This window comes from Polyodon spathula, chromosome 5, assembly GCF_017654505.1.
Source record: "Polyodon spathula isolate WHYD16114869_AA chromosome 5, ASM1765450v1, whole genome shotgun sequence".
NCBI classification, from domain to species: domain Eukaryota; kingdom Metazoa; phylum Chordata; class Actinopteri; order Acipenseriformes; family Polyodontidae; genus Polyodon; species Polyodon spathula.
The window spans coordinates 11,173,993-11,200,277 of NC_054538.1; the positions used below are offsets into that span (position 1 = coordinate 11,173,993).

The 26,285-nt window shown below is 36.7% G+C and overlaps 1 protein-coding gene across 3 annotated transcripts in view; it reads left to right on the forward strand.

Annotated features, from left to right (window-relative positions):
* The window catches only part of LOC121315545 (intersectin-2-like), an 80,489-nt gene that overhangs the window by 37,814 nt on the left and 16,390 nt on the right, over positions 1 to 26,285 (forward strand). For 2 of the 3 annotated variants that reach the window (XM_041249721.1, XM_041249722.1), the window contains exons 8-28: positions 1,390 to 1,532; positions 2,736 to 2,799; positions 3,009 to 3,146; positions 4,308 to 4,402; positions 4,976 to 5,238; positions 6,731 to 6,880; positions 7,073 to 7,213; positions 7,601 to 7,688; positions 8,004 to 8,143; positions 10,629 to 10,768; positions 11,279 to 11,787; positions 12,114 to 12,235; positions 13,917 to 14,095; positions 14,609 to 14,753; positions 15,221 to 15,423; positions 15,650 to 15,708; positions 15,995 to 16,161; positions 17,575 to 17,620; positions 18,552 to 18,673; positions 20,169 to 20,274; positions 21,088 to 21,279. In XM_041249721.1, the coding sequence (XP_041105655.1) occupies positions 1,390 to 1,532; positions 2,736 to 2,799; positions 3,009 to 3,146; positions 4,308 to 4,402; positions 4,976 to 5,238; positions 6,731 to 6,880; positions 7,073 to 7,213; positions 7,601 to 7,688; positions 8,004 to 8,143; positions 10,629 to 10,768; positions 11,279 to 11,787; positions 12,114 to 12,235; positions 13,917 to 14,095; positions 14,609 to 14,753; positions 15,221 to 15,423; positions 15,650 to 15,708; positions 15,995 to 16,161; positions 17,575 to 17,620; positions 18,552 to 18,673; positions 20,169 to 20,274; positions 21,088 to 21,279 (3,212 nt within the window). Of the gene's footprint in view, positions 1 to 1,389; positions 1,533 to 2,735; positions 2,800 to 3,008; positions 3,147 to 4,307; positions 4,403 to 4,975; positions 5,239 to 6,730; positions 6,881 to 7,072; positions 7,214 to 7,600; positions 7,689 to 8,003; positions 8,144 to 8,452; positions 8,534 to 10,628; positions 10,769 to 11,278; positions 11,788 to 12,113; positions 12,236 to 13,916; positions 14,096 to 14,608; positions 14,754 to 15,220; positions 15,424 to 15,649; positions 15,709 to 15,994; positions 16,162 to 17,574; positions 17,621 to 18,551; positions 18,674 to 20,168; positions 20,275 to 21,087; positions 21,280 to 26,285 lie in introns of all 3 variants that reach the window. The other variant, XM_041249723.1, reaches the window with a different exon arrangement.

The window sequence follows — 26,285 nt, forward strand, 5'->3', positions numbered from 1 at the left end:
ACAGCACGTTTAAAATGTGTGCTGAGTTGCAAGGTTTGGAAAAGGCGTTTCTCTAAAAGCTGCGTGTGACGTCAGAAAGACAGTAGCCAAGAGCTGCCGACGCAGCAAGCTCTGGGTAACAAACACAGCAATTGAAATGTGTATTCTGTGTCGACAGTTTCCTTCAAAACCATTATCAAAATACAGTATCAGTTCACAAAAAGATCTTCTTAAGACACTTTGCTAAGGCTGCAAGTACCATCACTTGATTTAGAAGAAGCAGGTTTGCAGTTGAAAAATGTGTTAACCATTGTATAAAAGTAATTACGATAATTGCGGTATAGAATAAAAGGAACGGTATCTATACCGTAATGTACCTAAACTGCGGTAAACCGAAAAATCGGTATACCGACCCATCCATAATGTGAATGTGCTGTTGCATACGGGGGTATGTTTGCATTCAGCAGCTGCATGACGTGTTTAGTGCGTTCGCCACCAGTAATAGGGAGCTGAGAGCTGCGACAGAGTTCATCAAAGGCGTTCTTGTTATTAAATACAAAAGTTACATTCAATACTGGATTCATGTCTTTTATTTAAAGAAGAACCGCACACTTTGGAGGGATATATTAAAATAGATGTGTGTATGGATGGATATAGGATTCGGATTCGGTTCCCTGCTCAAAAAGTAGGTATTCGGGCCGAATACGAAACCGAATCCTGGATTCGGTGCAGCCCTACTTTCAAGGAAAAATAACTGAGTTGGATGTATATATTTTAACCTTAAAATCCATATTTATAATGGGGACTGCCAATGCAGGTATCTCACTGAATGCTCTACCAGCCACCATAAGTCATTATTGCAGAAACAAATTTATTTGGTGAAAATGAAGAAACATATCCCACCTGATTTATTCTGTTTTGGTAGTAAATGGATAACATACACTTATTATTGCTTATTGTTTATTATTTTTATTACTGTATTTAGTAAACAAGAGGTCAGAGTGGGCTTAAGAGGCAATGCATGTATCTTTTGCATGTTTTTAAAGTGGAGACCGTTATCACTGAAACCATAATACTTACTGTAGTAAGTTAAGTGTCTTGAGGCGGTAAAAAAAGGAATATAAGCCCCACCCCCAGTCATTCTGTTGCAGTACATTTGGCAGGGCAGTGTATATACTATATAAAAACATAAACCCATACATTACAGTATACACCTTCACTTCCAACCAAACTGTGTGGAACAGCAGCAACAGTATGCTGATTTGAAGTGCCAACTGACAGAACATAATTAGTCACTGACTGACTTCCAACAGCTGTTGGAGAAGTCTCATCTTTCATCAATGATGTTCGTGGAGCTGGAAAAACAGTTACTAAATTAAAACAAGAATTCTGGAATTCCTTTCCTCACAGCTCCAATTCTTCCTCGACAACATCTCTCACTGGGAACTCTCCCAAAACTGGGTCCGGTGAGTGGGCAGTGCCCCAGCCTTCCAGGCTAAAATACAGGCAGATTTTCAATAGTCTGGACAAAGCTATGACTGGATACCTCTCAGGTGAGTTTTTAAGGTTTCCCCTGTTGCTGAATATTTTTGTTATACTGATATTTAAAGGGGGTAGTAAGCATACAGTATTGAATAAAAAAAGTGTTAAAATATTAGAAATCTGAGAGAAGACATAAGAAGTAAAAAGTTATTAGATATTAAATAAATAAAAATATACCTTTTTTCTTGGCAGTTTTTTGCCTGACTCTGCACAGTTAGATTTTGCAAACTGTTATTAAAGATTTAAGATAGCTGCAGTTAGCAGCGCTAGATGTCTACTGCAATGCACATTTGTAATAACTGAGGATCATGTCACCAAAATACCACTAACTACCACAGAGATTCTATCAGTCAGATGACTCATGTCTCACACAAAACCACACTGAAGTATCTCCACTGTCCTTTCCAATAAAACAAAACTTAATCTTTTCCTACAGGTGTTTTACTCACACAAATGGAAATAGAATATAATATGGATACATTATTTGTTTAGTGCTTTAATTAGTTTAGTACTACTGATTTTAATGTGTACTACATATATGAAAACTAAGTTATTGTTGTAATTATTCTTGTTGTACTCCATTATTATTAAGAGCAAGATGTTTGCTGTGACTTAACATAATTAACATGGTTCATGATAACTTCAGATTAGCCTCTAATCGTGCAGACATGACCTGTTTAATAGCCCTGTATTGTTGCATGACTTACATACACTGTTCACTGCTTTATCAAGATTTTCTATCAAACTAAAGCAAGAAAACAGTACTATGTCATACGACTGCAACCCATTACTTTCGTTCTTTCATTACAGCTAGACGAGAACCGACCATACCAGTGTTTCTAAGTACTTTGGAATGTGTTTCTGGCCTTTAGGGAGAGGGGAGGGTCAGTCAGTTAGTTTTATCTCAATGGAATTGTCCTTGCTTTATCTTCCTTGTTTTTTTCTGTATTTATTTGTGACATAGTGAGTTGATATAAGGTAAACCTATTGCTGCGTAATGACCCCCTTAACATTCACAAAACAGTAAGCCGTTGTCTGATTTCTTTTTGGCCTGTTCTATAAAGGCATCTGTGTTGGATTTTCTTTAACAAAACTCCCATCCCCATGCACACCTTATTTGCTTACCCTGATTATTCACAATGCTGTGTGGTGCATGGTAATGGATCTGTTTACTACTTTAAATTTGTTGTGTATGACTCATTGTTCTTTGCCAGGTCCACAAGCCAGAAATGCCCTTGTCGTGTCAAGTCTTACTCAAACACAACTAGCCACAATTTGGTAGGTTTTGGTATACCAAAGAAAAGTGTTTATGCCTTGAGTTCTTTTTGTTGTGCTTTAATTATCTTTCAGGTTTAATTTTACTATATTAGTGCAGTATCAAATTATTATTTTACTCTGCCTCTTGCTTATCCTGTGTAAGTGGAGCTTGTCTGAGTTTGTCAACCTACCATTGACTAGATGAACTAATTTATGATGTTTTTTTTCAGGAACCTCGCTGATATTGACAGGGACGGGAAGCTAAAAGCCGAAGAATTTATTTTAGCCATGCATCTAGTTGACATGGCTAAAACAGGACAGCCTCTTCCACTATCTCTGCCTCCAGATTTCATACCTCCGTCATTCAGGTACCATTGACTAAGAACAATAATACCACAAATCAGTCTGGAATCGGATTTGCCCAGTGAAAGAAAGTGGCATTGAACATAAGAAAGTTTACAAACGAGAAGAGGCCATTTAGCCCATCTTGCTGGTTTGGTTGTTAGTAGCTTATTGTTCCCAGAATCTCATCACAGCTTCTTGAAGGATTCCAGAGTAACCACTATAACAACTTTACTGGGGAGTTGGTTCCAGACTGCCACAATTCTCTGTGTAAAAAAGTGCTTCTTATTTTCTGTTCTGAATGCTCCTTTATCTAACCTCCATTTGTGACCTCTGGTCCTTGTTTCTTTTCTCAGGTCGAAAAAGTCCCTTGGGTCGACATTGTCAATACCTTTTAAAATTTTGAATGCTTGAATCAGGTTGCCGTGCAGTCTTCTTTGTTCAAGACTGAATAGATTCAATTATTTTAGCCTGGCTGCATATGATATACCTTACACTTTTCTCTATTAAATGTCATTTGCCATGTGTCTGCCCAGTTCTGAATCTTGTCTAGATCATTTTTAATGACCTTTGCTGCTGCAACAGTGTTTGCCACTCCTCCTATTTTTGTGTTGTCTGCAAATTTAACAAGTTTGCTTACTATACCAGAATCTAAGTCATTAATTTAGATTAGGAATAGCAGAGGACCTAGTACTGATCCCTGTGGTATTCCACTGGTTACCTCGCTCCATTTTGAGGTTTCTCCTCTAATCAGTACTTTCTGTTTTGGAAGGTGTGCTCTTAAGAACAACCTCACCAATTAGCATTTGTAGCTGGGCATCAGCAGCCAATCCTCTGTTCATTCTGACTGTTTTCTTTGAATTGGAGCCTTGTTAATATTTTATGATTTTAAGTTGGTTCCCGGTATATGAGTTTGCTACAGATTTTTATTAATGGTCAGCCAACTCTAATGCCTTTTTTTCTGCCTCTGGTATGGAGTTGAAAGTGATTTGGAAATGTGGTTTTAAATTGTGATCTAAAACGCACACCATGTACGTTTGATTTCAAATCAGGGAGAGCACGTTTTGTTGCTGTAAACATCTAGAAGCAGACTTCAGTTGTTCCCTGTTGAACGGCACTGTACTAATTGTGTATGTATCAGTGAATGAAGCACCATCTTTATTCTGGGTTTTCTTTTTCATTTACAGAGGTGGGAAATGGGGTGATACAGTCAATGGGACAGTCTCCCCATATCAGGGAATTCTGGAAGAACCTTCAGAACCCCAACAGAAGATAAGCCCCGGTATTATTGTGTAATACGCTTTCATTTTAGTTTTTTAAACTACCAATTCCATGATAATACTGTTGACCTGCCATCACTGAAATTGATGATTGGGTGAGATTGCCAAGCATTATTAATACAGTATCCCCAGTACTGTTGCAGCATGATAAAATAGCATGTCCCTGGATCGATAACTTGTGTTATGTTATATAAGGATTTCCTAAATGATTTGTTTGTGTCCACTGCCACCACAAAATGAATTGCTTGTATCTCTGGACTATTGGTTCCATTGACTTGAAGCTTAATAGGCATAACAAACACTGAATGTGTCGGTTGACCTTGACTAGCTGTGGCTGTGTGCCAGTTAAAGAAATCTACTTACAGTTTCTCCAGAACAACAGGTTTTCCTATTATTTAAAGATTTCACGTATCTTATTGCATTGAGTGTTTTCTTGCATGATTTTAATGTTTTTCGAAATCTGAAATGAAGCATTTTTTAGTCGCATTTGTTTTAACCTCCGGCTATATATCAGAAATGCATTCCTTCCAATACTAGATGTATTGATATTGTGTCTATTTTGGTTGACAATGCAGTAACCTTCGAGGACAAGCGGAAGGAGAACTACCAGCGCGGGAACGCCGAGCTGGAGAAGCGGAGACAGTTGCTGCAGGAGCAGCAGCAGCGGGAGCAGGAACAACGGGCGAGGAAGGCGCAGGAGGAGAGAGAGAGGTGGGAACGGGAGCAGCAGGAGAAGGAGAGAAAGCGTCAGTTAGAACAGGAGCGCAGGATCGAGAGACAGCGGGAGATCGAGAGGCAGAAGGAGGAGGAGCGCAGGAAAGAGATGGAGCGCAGGGAGGTACGTTGAACTCTTGCTTATAGTTCTGTATTGGGCCTTCTAGTCCAGGCTCCTGTTGCAGACTTGTTCTGATTTGTTTAATTGAGCCAATTTAACCTTAAGTCCTTTTATTAGTTCATTATTTTGTTATACATATTAAAGTTAATATGCCCTCTAGTGCCATTTCATCAATTCACATGGTGAACCATGATATTTTTCTTGGCGATACGATTATCGATACAGTGACCCCTGTATTTTTTAACATATGTAAACCGTTTTTTCTGGGTTAGGCACATTGGCCCCAGTAACACAAAAATGCTGCCTCTCCCTTTTAAAAGCATGTGTCAATATATATGAATGCTCTAATAATTTGTCGGTCTGTAAGGGGGGAGAAACATATCACACGTTTTAATAAACTGAAGTGCGAGAAGGACAGTAACAAATACATGAATACTAATAATAACAATTTCATTGAATACAAATGTTAGTAAGCACAGATAGGTGCTGTACTGTATTAACACCAGCAGAATACAGTAACCCCAGTTTCATGCAACAGTTGTGACGGTGACCAAACGTGTTTGAGTGTTGTGTAAACATTTAGTATTTAATATCATAAATAGCAGAACCAACTCACTGCAATTTAGACTTGTTTTTCACTGAAAAATAAACAGTAACATGTGATCATAAGAGCTGTCTGTGTTACATGTTGTCACATCAGGACGACACTCACAGTGGAGTTGCAGCACGCTATTTCCCATGTTATACTATACACAATTAGAGGTGCTGTCACCAATTCCAGACACAACACTTGCAAAATATTTAAAATGTAAACATTGCAGCCATTAACAACAGAATGTGGCAACACATAAGTGAGTACAAACATTTAAGTTACTGTTTTTTAGTATCACTTTAGTGTCTTAACAAGTTGTTGTATTTTAAACAGTTGACTATGGTAACAACTAACTTGCCCCTGAGGTGGCACCCAGCAACTGAATTTGGCGACCAATTTTTGACCAAAAGTGCTTTACCAGTGTTACTGCAGACACTTGCTCAAGCAAATTAGACCGTTTGTGTTATTTTTTTGTTTACTGTATCGTAGCTTGACCCTCGTATCGTGATACATATCTTATTGTGAAGACACTGCCGAGCCCAGTTGTAAACCCTTCTCAGTATATGGGTCCTAGGAACATTTCCCATTCCAACCCCCACGCGACCACCTTTTTTGTTGCAAGATACGGTAATTGCAGTATCATGTTTAAAGTACTTTGAAGTGATTTAATTTCACCCACTTTTACCATGGAATAAAGCAATTCTGACAGTTCTTTTAACGTTGCACCAATATGTTGGAAGATCGCTGCAGTATTAAATCTGTATTTATACTTCGCCTGTAGTTGTGTTCTTGAATGCACAATTGGGATGATAAATGCTCATCAGCTACACCCCAGTCTGCATCCCAGTCTTAGCCCTGATACAGAAACGATGGAGCGCTGATGAAGTTTCTGCTGTTCTTCAGGCTGCGAAACAGGAGCTTGAACGACAGCGGAAGCAGGAATGGGAGAGAGCCCGGCGCCAGGAACTGCTGAATCGGAGAAACAGAGAGCAGGAAGACATTGTCAGATTGAAAGCGAAGAAGAAGAGCTTAGAGATGGAGCTAGAGGCTGTGGTCAGTGGGAATGCTATGCTTCTGTCACACTGTTAACTTTCGATGCTGAGGGCCATATGCATTTTTTTATAAGCCCTGTTTTAAGATTTAAACTAATCTGTTGTCAGTAGGTACATTTGTTAGGAGCAGATTTTCAAGCCATCATTTTTCCATAGCAAGACTGTAATCATGTATCTCATTCATTTTGCCCAGGGTGACAAACACAAGCAGATCTCTGGCAGGCTGCATGATGTTCAGAACAAGAAGGTGGTCCAGAAAAGCGAACTGGATCTGATCAATCAGAAGCAGGACCGTCGGATCATGGAAATCAATAACCTGCAGCAGCAGCTTGAGGTTTAAACACATTCTGTGTTCTTGGTGAACAATATATGTCTGTGATAATTATGTATTATAAGGTGTTTTTTTTTAAATAATAATAATAATAAATAATAATAATAATAATTATTATTATTATTATTATTATTATTATTATTATTATTATTATATTTATTAATTTCTAAAGTTTTCAGTTCTCTCAAGTTGTGTGCTTATGTTGCTTTGCTTCTCTTCCAGTAAACACTGAATATACTGTTAATATGTACTGTTTATAGTTATTCATGCTCAGGTTTGAGAACTTAACCCAGATGCACACAAACACATTACTGTAATCTGGTTAGCAGTTCTTCAAATTTAGGACTATTTTGTGATTGTTATTTCTGAAATGCCCTTTTTGTTCTTCAGGATTACCAGAGGAAGCTCAGTAAATTGGTCCCAGAGCAGCAGATACTTACTGAAAGACTTAAAAACACAAACCTTAACAATGTGCAGAGTAAGTATAGACTAATGGGTTTGACAGACTTTGTTATGCACTTAAATGTATAATTACTTCCAGCTGACCATTTTGATGTACTGATGTGTAATGAACATGTATGGTCATTCATGCAGTGGGTGCGTGAATGGACACAAGGCTGTATCTTATCCACCCCTGTTGTATGCAAAGCCTTGATTTCTGTGTGGCTGGGAATGGATTTGTATGCAGTTTGGAATAACACTACCAGCAGAGTCTGGTTGCCACAAGTATTAAAAAAAATAAATAAATAATTAAAAAAATTCTGTATCTTTGTAAATTATTTTCCCTCATTAGCTACACCACTCACGACTTTGATGAGGAGTCGGTCTGAAAAGGATGTCTCATGTCGTATGCTGAAAGAGCAGCTGGATGCCTTAGAGAAAGAAACATCGTCAAAGTTGTCGGAAATGGAAGTTTTTAATAACGAGCTTAAGGTAAGAGCTACAACTTTAAAAACAGTTTTTTTTTTTTTTTTTTTTAACTGCTCAGTGATACCCTGAAATGCAGTTGCAAACCTGTTGCTGTCTGAAAACTCCTTTCATAAGAGTGGTTTATAGAGCCATGTAGCCCCATATCAATAAAAAAAGCACATTAGTTGGGGGAAGCTTTTCATTTTCAGTCCAAAATATGTGGTTAACAAAAACACTTATACCTACTAATTGGTTTTATTCTTACTTTGTGTTCTGTGTCATTAACTTGCAACTAGCACTTCTTAATCTCTCTCCTTCTGTGCTATCTTGCAGTGTGAGGATTTGGATGACTCTGTCCTTCAGTGTCTTCTGTCTTTGCTGGGCTGTCTCAGCAACCTCTTCCTCTTAATTAAGGTTATTTTGTACTTTGTGTTGTTCCTTTTCTGTCTCTGTTGTGACCATCATTGGTTCCATTTGCTTGTCTCATACCTCTCTGTTTTATGAAAAGCATGGACTACATAAGTAGTTTCCTTTTTTTTTTTTTCCTTGGTAAATAGTCTGAAAGTTAAATAGGATTTGCACTTGAGATTGTATTTGAATGAACGCCTATTGGAATGTTTTAAGCATTTAGTTTTTGTTTGTTTTTTCAATACCTCTTCCTATATTTTTATGTCTTTCATACTAACTTTATATCTCACTAGTACCTTCACCAAGGCTGTATGTTCACAGACATGTGAAATACTGTGGTATGTCATGTGTTTACACTCATTAACAAAATAATAAAAGTAGACACGTTTCAAGGGCAAAACTTCAGAATTGTTAAGGCACAAGCTGAAACCTATAAGTTTTAACTCAGTTTTTGTCTACTGGAGGATTTTGGTTTTACTGTAAAAATAAATAAATCAAAATAATAATAAATCTTGAAGCAGTGTACCCTGAGTCTTATGCTGAATGTTTGAGACAGGGATGCATGTGTATCTCGGAACATATGTACCTGGTAGAAATCTGTGATCTGAAGAGGATATTATCCCCCAAGATAAGGGTATCGTTGGGGCATCTCTACAGGCCACTCTTGCATCATAAACATAATCTAGAGAACATCTTACCCAGTTGTCATGAAACTTGACAAGGACATTCTTAAGCACAAGTTACTGAGTGTATAAGATTCTGGGGACATGTATAGGTGCCTGTATAACCAGCTGTACATTATTATGGCACGCTTACTAGTGTTTTTACACAAAGAACTAGATATTTAATTATACATTTATGGATATTAATGCTGCATGTCAGAACGTCATAAATCCTAGATATACTATGTTGTTACATTGATTAATTGTGCTCTTACCAACTCTATAAGCATATTTGATGTCTGCAGCTCTCTCTTGAAATCCCACCCTAAAGCCAGAGAATCATTTACAAAAAAATAAAAAACATAACATAACACTGCCTTTTGAATAATTTAATCTGATAAGAATTAGAAACCCATTTCTTAAAGAAAATAAAAAAGTTCCATAACTAATTGGGCTGCTGTGGTTTAATCAAGATTATAATTTGTATCTCAGGGCTATAGTGACTTAAAACTAAATTACTCAAGCTGTGCTTGACAGAACTATGCTGCAAACCGTGAAGTGCATTCTTAAGTACTAATACATAGAGAAAATAAAAATAAATTATTACATGAATTGGTACATACTAAGAAAATAATTTTGTTGTATTCCATTTTTCAGTAGTGTTTTTTCAATGGGTTACTCAAGCCTTATTCACACTTCCACTTTTATACCGGTACCACTGTGGAACAGTAACCCAACGTCTGTTCACACTGGAGTTGTTATCGTTGTGGTACCGGTATAACTGTATCGATACAAAACCCAGACAAGAGCAAGTTTGATACCGGTACAGATCTGATATGACTGGGAACAGTGAAGTGTGGACAGGTTGGTACAACAACAGAGTGGAGGCATCTGAGGCGTGCGAACACTTACACCAAGGATATTCTATTACCAACACTCTCAACTCCGCCCTTACTTCCCTTGTGCTTGTTAAATTAATGTATTGTTTTTATGTTTACAGATAAGTTGCAGAAGTAAAAACATATAAAAACTGACATCCAGTGTTGAAAAGTGAGTTAGGACAAAGTGCTATCGTATCAGCATATTCTAAACCGAAATTCATTTTACCAGTATCATTCCAGTACTAGTGTGAACGTGGTATAAGAAACAGAGCCAAATCATTTTCGCATGTTTTCAGTGTCTTAGCATTCCATCATGTTCCCTTTTAAGTGAGATGCATGAGAAGTTCAGCCTCAGAAGTTCAGCATTGAAATAAGATTTATTTTATTTATGTACTTCAATAAAGGTTCACGAGCCATATATGCATACAAGAAACTGAGATGGAATAACAGGATGTTGGACCATCTATTGATATGCCATGTGAGAAAATTCACAGCTTCATTTTCCCCAAGTGATTGGTTTAAAGCTATGCATAGCATTCAAGGATTGTGTTTTTGTAGGAGCTTCAGCAGAGTCAAAGCAAACAGCAACGTGATCTTGAGGAGCTTTACAAGATCAAAGAGGAGAAACTGCGTGAGATTGAGAGGCGGAAGGAACAAGAACTTTTGCAAAAAAGGAAGGCAGCGGATGAAGCCATCAGGTAACTAAGCTGCCCCCCACTGGTGATGTCACCTCTCTTCCACTGGATAATACAATAGCTGATGGTGATTGTTATATATAGCACTCTATTTGAAGGTGATAAAGTTACAATAATAATGCTGGTCACTCACAACCCATAAATGCTTGAATATGAGTTCATAGGGTTCCTAAATTTATAATTATAGTTTGCAATATTAATATTGTGTGTGATGTTTCCAAACTATAAACTACTCTAAAAGGACACTTCCTCCTTTTAAATCTGTGGTTAAACAACTCTAAACGTTTAATTGGGGTCAGTGAAATTGTTTTTGGAGTATTCCCCCAGTTGAATAACAGTAAAGAAATATATATAATAAAAATATAAAATAACAATTTGCTACAGTAAAACAAGCATTAAGATTTGAAATACATCTAAACTTCTGGAACAGGATTTAAATTTTGAGGGCTTATGTCTGACTACCTCCCAGGATTGACTGTGTTTTTTTTTTTTTTCTGTTGTGTCTCCTTGTAGAAAAGCAAAACAAGAAAAAGATAACATGTGGAGGGAAAAGGTCAAAAGAGAGGAAGAAGAGCGTCAGAAGAGGATGCAGGAAGAACGATCTCAGAAGCTACAGAAGGAGGAGGAGCTGGAGGCCGAGGCCAGGCTGCGGGAGACACAGGAAGGGGCGATGCGGGAGCAAAGGGAGGCCGAGGAAATGCAGCGCAACACGAAGGAGGAGGAGGAGCGCCGAAGGCAGGCCCAGGCCCGAAGAGAGAAGGAGGAAGAACATAGGAGGCAGGCCCAGGCGAGGAGAGAGGGCGAAGAGGAGCAGAGGAGGCAGGTCCGGCTTCAGAGAGAGGCTGAGGCGGAGAAGAGGCGACAAGAGCAGCTCAGGAAAGAGGGTGGAGTGAGGCAGTCTCAGAAAGAAGTAGACGAGGCTGAGGAGCGGAGGAGACAGCAGCAGCAGAATTCGGAGAACTTCGGCAAGCTCAACCAGCAGGAAAAAGTCTGTTCGTTGGTTAAGGAGTTTGACGAGAGAGGTATGGTTACAAATACTGGAATAAGTCTTATAATGAAAGACTTGCAGATTCTTTTCATTTTTATTATCAACATTATTTTATTTCCATAAATGCTAATCTATGCCAGGGCAACATTGTTCACACTATAACATTTTAACTCTTTGAGGTGAATTGAGGTGACCCTACAAATGTTCCCATAAAAACAAAACACTATTTTGTTTACTTACTTTAGATATGTTAAGTACTGTACAGCTTTTTCAGCTGCTAAAAATTAAGTTAAAACATAGTGCAAGAACTATTGTATGCATTGATGCTGATTGTCCTGTGTCCGTTGTATTTTATTACAGGCAGCAGGACTAGCCTTTCAGGACACAGGACATCGGCAGTGTTGGTCACTTACAGAGCGCTTTACCCCTTTGAAGCAAGGAATCTTGATGAACTCGCATTCAGTGCTTCTGATCTGATTGAGGTACAATATTATGGGCTCTTTTCTATATTTTTAGTAGGTGTTTCTTATAATTTTGTATTGATTGATTAATCATCCGATCTATACGACTGGTCAATCATACCTGTTGTATTGAAAGACAATTACAAGTAATAACCTTTAGTGATGTAATCTGACATTTCTTTGAGCTATACTGCTCATTTGCGTTTCCTTCAGCCGAAACGCTGTGTCTAAAAGAAAATGATAAATTTTTATATATATATATATATATATATATATATATATATATATATATATATATATATATATATATATATATATATATATATATACACAGCTCTGGAAAAAATTAAGAGACCACTGCAAAATTATCAGTTTCTCTGGTTTTACTATTTATAGATATGTGTTTGGGTAAAATGAACATTTTTGTTTTATTCTATAAACTACTGACAACATTTCTCCCAAATTCCAAATAAAAATATTGTCATTTAGAGCATTTATTTGCAGAAAATGACAACTGGTCAAAATAACAAAAAGGATGCAGTGTTGTCAGACCTCGAATAATGCAAAGAAAATAAGTTCATATTCATTTTTAAACAACACAATACTAATGTTTTAACTTAGTAAGAGTTCAGAAATCAATATTTGGTGGAATAAGCCTGATTTGCAAGCACAGCTTTCATGCGTCTTGGCATGCTCTCCACCAGTTTTTCACCTTGATGTTGGGTGACTTTATGCCACTCCTGGCACACCCAGATCATCACCGATCCTCCACCACATTTCAAAGTGGGTGCGAGACACTGTGGCTTGTAGGCCTCTCCAGGTCTCCGTCTAGCCATTAGACGACCAGGTGTTGGGCAAAGCTGAAAATTGGACTCATCTGGGGGTGCTTCAGCAAGGCTGGAATCGGGCAGATTTGTCTTTGTGAAGGACGCATGAATCAAGCCAAGTACAAGATTGTCCTGGAAGAAAACTTGCTTCCTTCTGCTCTGACAATGTTCCCCAACTGTGAGGATTGGTTTTTCCAGCAGGACAATGCTCCATGCCACACAGCCAGGTCAATCAAGGTGTGGATGGAGGACCACCAGATCAAGACCCTATCATGGCCAGCCCAATCTCCAGACCTGAACCTCATTGAAAACCTCTGGCATGTGATCAAGAGGAAGATGGATGGTCACAAGCCATCAAACAAAGCCGAGCTGCTTGAATTTTTGCACCAGGAGTGGCATAAAGTCACCCAACATCAATGTGAAAGACTGGTGGAGAGCACGCCAAGACGCATGAAAGCTGTGCTTGAAAATCAGGGTTATTCCACCAAATATAGAATTCTGAACTCTTCCTAAGTTAAAACATTAGTATTGTGTTGTTTAAAAATGAATATGAACTTATTTTCTTTGCATTATTCGAGGTCTGACAACACTGCATCTTTTTTGTTATTTTGACCAGTTGTCATTTTCTGCAAAAAAATGCTCTAAATGACAATATTTTTATTTGGAATTTGGGAGCAATGTTGTCAGTAGTTTATAGAATAAAACAAAAAATGTTCATTTTACCCAAACATATACATATAAATAGTAAAACCAGAGAAACTGAGAATTTTGCAGTGGTCTCTTAATTTTTTCCAGAGCTGTGTGTGTATGTGTGTATTTTTTTATATATAATTTTTTTTTTTTTTCTAAACGGATAACCATCATTTAATCTATAGGTTGACGAGACCACTATTGGAGGAGAGCCTGGCTGGCTTTATGGAAGTTTTCAAGGACACACAGGGTGGTTCCCTGCAAACTATGTGGAAAAAGTAGCTGAAAAGGAAGTACCATCAGCTTCAAAAACAGCCTTACTTCCACCCACTGTGTCCAAGTCCTCTACCTCACACTCTTCTGGGTAAGTTACATTTTTTTGGCCCTTTTCCTGTTAAGTAAGCTCATGCATATTTAGAACAACATGTAATTTCTAAATGGAAGAAAGGTCCTTGTTCATTGTGTTAGGTAGCCTCTCATTACATATAACTTTTATTATATACGTTGGGTAATTAACATGCTGAGAGAAACAGTGCCGATGAAATAATGTATTTCCAAAGCTATGAACGTTTGGTCATGATGACCCACTTTTCTCATTTTTACACCTGATTAGCTTGGTGGTTGAGACTAAATTTTGGTATCTGTTAACAAAAATTTGACGTAGGCCATGCAGCACATAGATATATGAATACTGACCAACCTGTAAATAATGAAGGAAGAACAGAGACGTCAGGCCCTGATTTCAGTGGAGTGAAAATGGACATTTCAGAAATGTGTATATAAACAAAATAGGAAATCGGATGTAAAATGTTTAAATTGTGACTTGACGGGATCATATGCTGTGAAAAAAAAAAAAAATCTGTTTTTCTTTATTTAGGCCGCTGTCTCCAAGTAAAACAAAAAACGGGGCAGGTTTCCAGCAAAACCAATCCCTGGCAAGCATGAGTGGCAGCATGACTTGGCAAAAATCTGCCTTTACTCCTACTGTACCCCCTGGATCAGTATCACCTGAGCACAGCCAGGTATGTCTGTATAACAATTTGAAGTAAAATGTTTGACCTCTTTTGTAACCATTTAATTCCTAAAACATGCATGCATAATATATTAATTCTGAAGCTGTACTAGCATATGGCATATGGTTTAATACAATACATCTTCCATGAGTTTAAACACTCAAATATTCTTGATAGGATTAAGTGAGTGCACAGAAAAAGACTCTGGAGTGTTTGCTGGTAATTAGAGAACTACAAAGCTTGGCAGTGGAAATGTGTCTTAAGAATGGGGAATAACTTCCATAGTAAAGGCATACCCGTGTAGTCTATAGTCAACAGGAAGAAGCCAAAAGCAACCAAATGTTGTAGTTAATCTTTAAACTCTTCAGAGCCTAGTGTGGTAAGAGAAGGACTCTTTTTGATATAATTATCACAGAGATGTTATGCCAGCATGATTTAAAACCTGTTTTTTTGGGGTGGTGGGGTTTGCACTGTAGGGTCAGGTTGTTGATAATCTTCAGGCACAAGCACTGTGCTCCTGGACTGCAAAAAAGGATAACCACTTGAACTTCTCAAAAGATGACATCATCACCGTGCTGGAACAGCAGGACAATTGGTGGCTCGGGGAACTCCAAGGTTTCAAAGGCTGGTTTCCTAAATCCTACGTCAAAGTGATGTCTGGAAACGAGGTGCAGAATGAGTAAGTCATGCCAAGCCTTTTAAAAAGGGGCTTGTATAACATGAATGTAACTAACATAAAACAGAAAGGGAAAAGTTAAGTCTTATCATACGAAAAAAGTAAGAGAAATAAACAATGTATTCTTAAAGCATTGTATCTAAAAATGCAACAGAACACAATGTGCTGCTTTGTTTGCTGAACATACCCAGATACCAAATACTGCAAAATGTCATCTCCTTTTCTCTAGTCCAATTTATGCCACAGTCAGTATGGACCCCAGCACAACAGCCCAAGATGTAGCTGAAGGTAAGAATAAAAAAGGTCACAGTACTAATACAACATTGAAAACGCACTAATAAGAATTGATTACTAAAGTACAGTACGTTGCAATATTTCATTTTTTTGTAATTACATTGTTTGTTATTTATCATTGTACCAGGAGAATGTCCATAATATTCTCATTCTTGCTAGTTATTGCTTATATAAATAAGCCCCCCTAAGTCTTTTTTTAGTATTTCTATATAGCATGATTGAGTGTATAGTTATAGATGAACGAAAAATAGAATTCTTCATCTGTGTTTCTTCTGTGCAGAATATGTGGCAATTTACACCTATGAGAGTCCAGAACCTGGGGATTTGACCTTTCATGAAGGTGATACCATCCTGGTCACACAGCGAGAAGGAGAGTGGTGGACAGGATGTATTGACAACAGGACAGGGATCTTTCCTTCCAACTACATAAAACCAAAGGAGACAGATGTAAGACTAAACTCCTGCAGCAGTGCATTTGTTTGCATGTCCTTTGTTTTTTCGTTTTCTTTTTTTTCACCTACCAAGCATTTTGATGTAACACCCGATAACAGATATATTCAGGAAAATTATACTTGCCAAAGATACAAGACCCTATTAAAAAGCAGTTGGATCCAAAGTTCATCATATGGTCATAGTGTTGCCTACAAATGATGGCCACAAATGAAATATTTACTATGGGAGTTGCTTCACTTTTAATGGCGCTACCTGCAGAAGTGAATTTGAAACAACTTTCGTCTCAGATACGTTGCGTTTTGGTTGTTGCCCTTCTCCTTTACCATTAAAAACAAGTTGTTGTTTTTTTGTTGTTTTAGATTGAAAGTGATACTTGTGTACTTTACGAGATCAAATTTTTCTCTAGACTGGAGCAAATTGATAATGTATGCTCTTGGGATTCATTTCCTTAGGATAAAGTGAGTGCTTTCACACATTTTATGTGATGTGTGATAGCTTTATCTATTTGAAAGAGATGGAGGCTTTTTTAGCAGTGAGATTGGTCCAGTCAAAAACACTTTACACAAATGTATCTTTTTTAAATAAATGTAGTGTCTAATTTTTGTGGACCTCCACTTAGTCAGCCACATGGGACTAATACATTTAAACATAACTGAATGTCTTGACTATATTAGGAAATGTTTGTGTTCTAAATATAATTTCACTGGCAGTTGCCAGTAATTGCTGAAATATTTTCTACTAAAGTGTGAATCTAAGGCCAAGCCCTCCACCCTGTCAGTCTTGACTGAGTGTCTTTATGTAGTTTCTTAAATATTTATACTTGTACCTGTTTCAGCAAACAAAATAGCACAGGACAGACATTTACCAGCTCAACATGCAAGTAAAACTTTTACTCAACACAAACTATTGCATTTATAAACTTGTAAAAACTATTTAGCAGCTAAGCGTGTTTGACATTTTTTTTTTAATGTATTTGTATATTAACAAACCTTAGCCGCCTGGTGCTTGTTCCAAAAAGCATGAACCAACAAAATTATTTGTTCCAGGTATTTATGTCATATTCAGTGTTTTCGGTAAAACTGCTTCCAGCAGCTGTCAGTATTTGGGTGAGAAGTAAAACCGAGGTCCTATTGTAAGTGACTCTGCAGCAGCAATTGTTGATGCATAGTTCACCCCCTAATCTTTAAGTCGCTTTGGGTAAAAAGCGTCTGCTAAATTACTAATTAATAGAAACATTTCCAACGCCAATATCCTGCCATTTTTAGTGGACCCAGTCTGGTATAGCTTTTGAGACTGTGACCAGGAATTCTGAACTGGTCAACTCAATTACTGTACTTAAAGCTGGCCCAAGTCATAAATTGTGTGCTGTATGGCCTATCCCCATTAAAATATCTCTTATTTTTTCAGGCTTCAAGTAATGTTGTTCGAAGTGGAGCATTAATAAAAAAGCCAGGTATGTTTCTGTTCACTGCATCAAACTTGTTTTTTTAGACATAATATGCAACTTCAAAGTTCAGTAGAAGAAAAATGAAACCATGAGACGTGATCTGAGCGGTTTTGAATGACAAAAGGGATGCATGCAGTGGAGGCTTGTATGCACAATTTAAAGTTTACATGTACATCTAGATATCAATATTTTTAAAAAATAAATAAATAAATATTGCAATTAAACTAGCTAAGGACATTCTTTTGCAAGTTAATGAGCCAGTCTGCCTGTTTTTCACACTTGCATCTAGCTACAAAATGTCATCTAATTTTGATGAAAATCTAGATATCCAAGTTAATTTTGTCGCAGTAATTTATACACTGTTCACACTTGTATCAGATCAATTCTGGTAAAAATTAGTTTAGCTGAATCTCGATGAAAGGACGGAGTTGAGAGTCTTGGTAATAGAATATCATCGGTGTAAGTGCACGCATGCCTCAGACTCTTCCATTCCGTTGTCATATCGATCTGTCCACACTTCACTGTTCCCAGTCATATTGCAGCTGTACTGGCATTAAATTTGCTCTTGTCTGGGTTTTGTAGCGATACAGTTGTACCAGTATGACGCCGGTAAGAACTGAAGTGTGAACAAACGTTGCGATACTGATGAAAATGCAAGTGTACATGGGTTTAGAGTATCTGAGATCCTAGGGGTCTACAGTTTTTCATTTAAATGGCTCTTAATTGTGTGTTTTACAGCCATGTTGTGGGATGTATGTCTATTAGAGGTGAGCTGATACTCTTGTTTTGAAATCAACACAAATGATAAATACTTCTGAAAGGCAATTACGAGTATCAGCACACCCCTAATGACTATGGCATTATTTCGACTACTAGACTATCTAAAAAATGTAAAACCAGCTATTTATTTATTTATTTATTTATTTATTGTACACAGAGATTGTCCAGGTGACCACAGCATACACAGCAACAGGCTCCGAGCAGCTCAGCCTGGCCCCTGGGCAGCTCATTCTCATCCTCAACAAAAACCCCACTGGCTGGTGGCAAGGAGAGCTTCAGGTAAGGGAACAGATTTCACCTGTTTTCTAATATGATTTTGAAACATATTAAATATAATTTCTGCATTAGTTTATTTATTCATTATTTAACGTACGTATTGATTTTTATGTTATTTATTTTAAAATGCGTAAGTCATCATTTCATCATGTTTTTTTTAAGAAATATTGAAAATAACTTCGTGCTGAATCTTTGTTAAAACAAAAGGTTTATTTTACATTGTGTCCAGTAAATGAAAAGGTTCTTCCTTGAATTGTGTCTAAAAAATGGATTAGATATTGTTTAGTCGGTGGTGTTATTAAAGCAGTGCACCTTTTGAGTTGCAAGTTCAGGCCCTGGTTATGTCCTGCCTGGATTAGTGCAACTCCCTCCTGGCTGACCTCCTTGCCTCTGCTATCCATCCGCTCAAGCTCATCCAAAACATTGCCGCCCATCTCGTCTTTTCCCTTCATCGTTTCTCCCACGCTGCATTGCTGCTCTGCTCCCTCCACTGACTCTCTGTTGCTGCTCACATCCAATTCAAAACTCTTGTACTTGGCTATCGCTGTCTCAACCTTTCTGCTCCCTACTGTCTCCAGACTATCATTTCTCACTACACCCCCTCCGGCAGACTGGCTGTACCCCCCCCCCCCTGCTCCCCCGCCTCCAGAGCCCTCCTCTTCTCCACCCTTGCCTCTCAGTGTTGGAACGACCTACCCACAGATATCAGAACTGCTCAGTCCCTGACCACCTTCCGGCACCTTCAAGACGCACCTGTTCAGACAGCATCTGTAAACTTCACAACTCTTGACTATACTGGACTATTTGGCACCCAATTGTACCAGTACTTGAATCAGCTTGTACTTGCACTGAACTGCTCCATACCTTGCCATATTCTACTACTGCTCTTAATTATAACTACTTCCTGTATCTTGTATTTTACTTTTAAAGGTATCCGTATTCACGTTTTTTGTAATTGCTCTTATTTGAAGTCGTTCTTATCCATTTATCGTACTTGGTACGTGCTTTAAATGGACTTTATTCATATAAGCAAATATTTTTACTATACATTTAACTGCTCTTGGTCGAACTTGCTCTTAAATGTAATTATTTACTGTATTCTTTCTTTTGCTCTTATTTGAATTTTTGATCTTATTTTCTACTGACTTTACATTTGTAACTGTTATTTTCTGTAATGTGATATTTTTTAGCAATTGTAAGTCGCCCCCGATAAGGGCGTCTGCTAGAAATTATTATTAATAATAATAATAAGTAATAATAATAATACTTAACAAATGTCTACAACATAGTACATAGTAAGTTAAATGTGGCAAAGAGTTTTTATTTTTATTTTGTAGTCATCCTAGAATAATAAGAAGACACATAGATCTTAATTCATTGACAGATTGTAATTACCTTATTTTATTTTATATTTAAAATTTATGATTTTTGTTTTTGCAGCAGGTTTGCATATTGGGTGTTGTAATCATTTGTTCTACTGTTTTTTTTTTTTTTTCAGGCAAGAGGGAAAAAACGACAAAAGGGGTGGTTTCCTGGTAGCCATGTTAAACCTTTGGGTGCAGGCAGTGACAAAACTCCAGCCCCCCCGCCAGCTCCCATGCCAGGTAAGACAGATAGGCAGTCACAATCATCACTGAAAACAAGCACGGAGGTAAAGTGAAACTGAACCTGTTGTTAGACCACATCTCCTACCTTTCGGTACTGAATTGTTGTATAATTTGGAGCCATGAACTAAACTGGTCCTGACAAGTAAAGGACATTCAGTATGTATTGAGTGTTAGAAAGTAAATACCCAAATCATTTTAATGTGAAACAGGTATCAGCTAAGGTGTGTGGTGATGGCAAAATACAAATATCTGTCTTGGGCCAGGGTTCCCCAGCTGGCCATTGACTTTACCTTAATATGATGTTTGATCACCAAAAAACACAAATATGGTCCTGGCTTTGAATATGAACATTGGAAATGAGTGTGTGATTTGCATTTGTACACATCTCAGAGTATCCCTTCATTGTGTGTAGTATTGTAAAGCAACTAAACTAATATGTGGTGCAAGAAAAAAAAAACTACATTCATTTGATATGATTACAGGTAACTGTTTCTGCCTTAGCACTTTCTGGATGCTACACTTCAAGGTTCCAAAGCTTTAAAAAAATATATTAAAATCAAAATTTTAATATAAATTTATATATATCAATCCATACTATATATATATATATATATATATATATATATATATATATATATATATATATATATATATATATATATATATATATATTTTTTTTTTTTTTTATCATGTTATACAGTGAAATCAAACCCTACAGATGTGTAGTTTTGTGGTGTTCTATCATTAAACATTGTTTAGCCACTTCCCTTTGCAGCAAGCTGATGGATTCTGCATCTGTCTTGTATTTAGTGTGCCAAGTAATAGCGAAGTATGACTATGCAGCCATGAAGGAAGATGAACTGAGTTTCTCCAAGGGGCAGCTCATCAGTGTTCTGAACAAGGATGATTTGGATTGGTGGAAAGGAGAGCTCAATGGAGCGACAGGTTTCTTTCCTTCAAATTATGTCCAGATGACCACAGAGTCTGATCCAAGTCAGCAATGTAAGTACACTCTTCCAATACATTCTCTATCATACAGTGGCTAAAAACAGTCTATTCAGTCATTTCAAACCATCTCCACATTCATTTCTAAATAAAAAATGTTAGAACACCCGCAAGTTAGGTGTGCAAAGAACACAATTTGAACCAACACTTACTTTCCTTGGTTTTGTCCCTGAATAATATAAATTTACAAGAAGGTTGTTTAGCGCATGTTTCCTTGTATTGAGTACTGGGAGAATTCCTGTTCAGTTGGATAGATAAATATGTCTTCTCCTAATAGAGAGACACACAGAGCTAGGTATGTTAAGAGATCTGATGATGGCTTGCCGTTCTTAAAAGTGATTCTGATTTTTAGATCGTTTAAATCTGTTTTAACCACACTTAAAGCAATGTGCTATACTTGACAAACCCTGTCACTTTAAGCGACCGTTACTTTCCAGTTATCTCTGAGGGCTTTATTAGGAGTTAGATGTGTGTTCTACAATGTTTTTGTGTGTCCGTGGCATGGCCTGGGTTTCATTGCTCTGAAGAGGAGTGAAGTAGAACTGGGGTTTCTAAACTGATCAAGTCAACTTGAGAGATGAATCTTGTGAATTAGTTTGGTTGGTTGTTGTATTACAGGAATAACACAGTAAATACATCCCAGTGTCCCTGTCTCTGTTGTAATATGTTTTTAGTCCACCTTTGTGAAACTGCCCCACTACGGACGAAGCACAGACCAATTTTAATAGCAGTGACCCAGAAAATGTACTTTAACTGAGTAACACAGTGCTCTTTATAACTCTGTATATATCTGTAAGACTGCAGTTTGTGTTCCGCCTTATAGGGCAGATGGGAGCCATGATGGGGGCCTTGTAAACTATTATACGATGTAAAGGGCCACCTTCTAATGAGGGAACACTGGATAGAGAAAAATATATATTAAAAAATAATATAATAATATATTAAATTTTGCAATTTAATTTAGTTACAAGAAATAGAAATACAATTACTTATTTCAGCAATTTTTTCATACCCTTTGATACTATAGTATTGTCTACAAGATGCTAGATTTCAATATGATAATGCAGAACCTAATTCTAGAAAAGTCAAGAAAATGTTGGATTGTAGGTGAACATTCTTAGAGAGTATAAAAGGGTAGACATAGGATGATTGCTGTCATCCTCAATAAGTCAATATGAGGAAAAAGTAATGAGCCATCTGTTGAAAAGTATTTATTGTCATAAAGCTGGAGAAGGATACAAGAAGATTTACAAGCATTTGAGTATCCCCATTTCAACTATTGTTTCTATTATCAAGAAGTACAAGAATCATTGTACTGTCACAACGCTCCCTAGGTCTGGAAGAAAGAAGGTTCTTTCACCAAGAACAAGTAGAAGAATTGTGAGGAACAAGCCGAGATATTCAAAGCAAATTGCCTGCAAGTGGGACTGGGGTTACCATTTCAACTATAGGTGGAGTATTGCATGGTGACGGTCTCAATGGTCGCAAGCCAAGGAAAAAGCCACTCTTTGAAAACGTCATAAGGACAATCGCTTAAAATTTGCAAAACAACATTTGAATGGTGGATAGGAGTTCTGGTTAAAGGTTTTGTGGAGTGATGAAACAAAAAATCGACTTATTTGGTCACGCTGATAGTTGTTATGTTTGGAGAAAGCCTGGTGAGGCGTAGAAAGAAAAGAACATCATACCTTCTGACAAGCAAGCGTGGTAATATCTTTCTATGGGGCTGTTTTTCCTCTAAATTGAGTTCCAGTACATGGTAAAATGGATTCCATAACATACTAAAAGATACTGGCCAATTATCTAAAACCCTCCCCTACAAAACTTCACTTAAAGCGCAACTGGATGTTCCAACATAACAACAATTCAAAGCACACATCAAAATCTACTTCAGAAAGGTTAAAGAACAATAAAATCAAAGTCCTGGAATGGCCTAGTCAGTCCCAATCTAAATGTGTTTGAGAATCCTTGGTATGGCTTGAAGGCGGATGTGCACAAAGAAGTCCTCGGAATTTCAGTGAACTAGAATAATTTTGCGTTGAAGAATGGTGAAAAATCACTAAAGAATCATGCCAAAAGCCCACTGACAAATATGCTAATTGTTTAAGGGATGTTATTGCTAAAGATGCCTCAACTGGCTATTCATTTCAGTTTTGCAAAAAAAAAATTGGTGAAATAAGTAATTGTAGACATCTTTTTCTTGTAGTTTTTTCCTCATCCACAAAAGCAAAACTTTTGCTGCAAAAGACTTTTCGTATAATTATTTGTTTTCAGGATATTTCAAGAAATTCTAAATTTCCATTGGGGGTATGTAAACCTTTTGGGGGGGGGGATATATATATCTATATATATATATATATATATATATATATATATATATATATATATATATATATATATATATATAAAATACACTCTTCATTTTCTTTCTGTTAGTTTTGTAATTGCAACCAGAATGATTCTGTTTTCTTAACCGTCACAGCAGCATGAGCTATGGATTTATCGGTTAACCTCAAACTTGCTGTGTTTTAAATCCATTAACACTTGATTCTGACTAATATAATATGGTTCTGTAACCAAATGTCACATTCATCAGAAGAGCAGCCAAGAACTATAGTATCACAAATAATCAATGCTAAGTCATTAACTAAACCACAGTATAACCTGTCATATCCGATTTCATTGGTTCCAGGGGTCCATCGGATAGGTACAAATACGATATTTGAGGGAGTCTTTATACTGTTCTACATAGCGTGCACAAAAACTGGCTTTCTAATGGTACAGTACTTATATGAAAGCCTTCATTCATGTTTTCTTTTATTGAACATAGTTAAACTGGGCAGTTCGTTTTACGTGAAGTTCCAGCATTTAAAAAATGAAACTGCATTCTTATAAAAAAAAAAAAATTGTGCATTGGTCAGTTTCCATCGGTACCGTTCATTTGGTAGCAGCGTGTGTAAATGATACATGCCAGAGGTCCATCGGTTAATAGAGAGTATGGTGTCTTACAAGTTCGGATATAATAGGTTAAAATAGTTTGGATGTTTACTCCTCAAATATCCAACGTTTGACTAATTCTTATAGCTGTATTCTGTCTGTCTCCTTATCATGCTTCATTCTGTGTTTCCTACTTTTTTTTCTTTTTTTTCTTGCTTATTTTTATTTTTCCCTCATTTTTTTTTTTTTATAGGACCGTAGTGTGCCTTACTTTCAGGGAGTTTCTCAAAGAGATGGTTAATTGATCCCAATTAACTGCAGGGTGGACGCTGGGTAAGAGCCTCCTGATCGACGAAAATGCTTCAAACGATAATATAGATACTTATAACGATTATATATATATTATATTATATTATAATTAATATATATATTTTAACATGTAATTGTTTTATACTGGATTTTAACAATTGCTATGTTTTATGAGGGCTGGAAAATAGAAAGTTGGATCACATTTAATTGCAGCATTACATTAAATCACATTTCTTGTTTTTAAAGTTGTGGTAGTACTGTATTGTGGTAGACATAAAAGATAAAGTAAGATCTAGTATAAGAAACTATGTCAAGCAAACTGGTGCTTTTAAAACATCTGTCTGCTTGAATTACCTGTAGTTTCTTGTAATTTTATGGTTGTAGTTATAGACATAAAAAGGGCCTCTGGTTTAAAAAAAAAAAAAAAAAAACATTGAAGAGGGTCGTCTAACCCTTTGTTCATCATTGCAGCTGATTATGTTGCTGGTACATTTTCTTGCTCCCATGTAAACATGGTGACTGTTAATCTGCATAGAGGGAAGGAAGGATTGTGGGTCTTTCTGTGGCTTTCTCTCTGGTCAGCTGTGCTTTTCTTTCTCCCTCCTCCCTATCCTTTCCAACACTGGGGTGACTTGTGGTTATTGTAAATTCAATTAGATTTTCTTTTCCATTGTGATGGTGGTGGGAGTCAGGTCACACAAAAACCCACTGTCTTAACATATAAGTGCAATTTGTATTGATCATTTCAGAATTACAGGCTGATGTATAATAATCTCTGTGGTTGAAAATGGGAGGGTTTTTTATTTTCATTAGTGATTGTATAAGTTGTTTATGATTTGTGGTTAAATAAAATCCATTTTAAGGCATAATGCATTTATGTCAGTTAAACAATAAGAGATTGTTTATTTTTTGTTAAAAAAGCAAACTAGAATAATCTGTTTTTCTCATATAATGCTAGTCATAAGAATCAGGTGTTGAAAACGGATGCTATAAAAAATTATCAAAAAGGCTTTTGTATTGTATTGCCAAAAATTGGTTTGGCAAACAAAAAAAGAAGTCATTTTAATATATATATATATATATATATATATATATATATATATATATATATATATATATATATAGATATATATATAGATATATATATATAGATATAGATATAGATATAGATATAGATATATATATATATAATTGCAATAGTGTCATTCTGTTTACAATTTATGAACAAACATGCTAAATATAAATGTAATAATTGTAAATCAATTTATTTGCCTACAATACAAACCTATAAGGTCTTGTATTTGATCAGTATTGTCTGAATCAGTAAAAAAAAAAAGCAGTAGTCTAACACACAAGATCTGGGTTCCTGTCCAAGATTCATACCTTGTGGCGCCATGGTTTAAAACTGTGGTTCCTCATCCTGGCCCTCAAGGTCTTTAATAGTCATGATTTTGTTTTGAACCGATCCATCAATAAAATAGATTTTCATCTTTGCTATGTTTAAAACAATCTTACAAAGCAAAATTCTGCTGTTGATTGGTTTGTTTCCCAGGTTTTTGTTTCGTTTTTGACAGCCTAGTTATCCTGCCACAAAGCTACATGGTTTGATGGATGTATTCTCCTATTTACTTCCTGAGAAATGGAAATTTCACCCCATCTGACCCCATATGGTGTTGGCTATGTGCAGCACGGAACCCTAGTGTGGGGATATATTATCTGTAATGTAAAAAAATGTTAACTCAGCGTTGTGGCAGTAA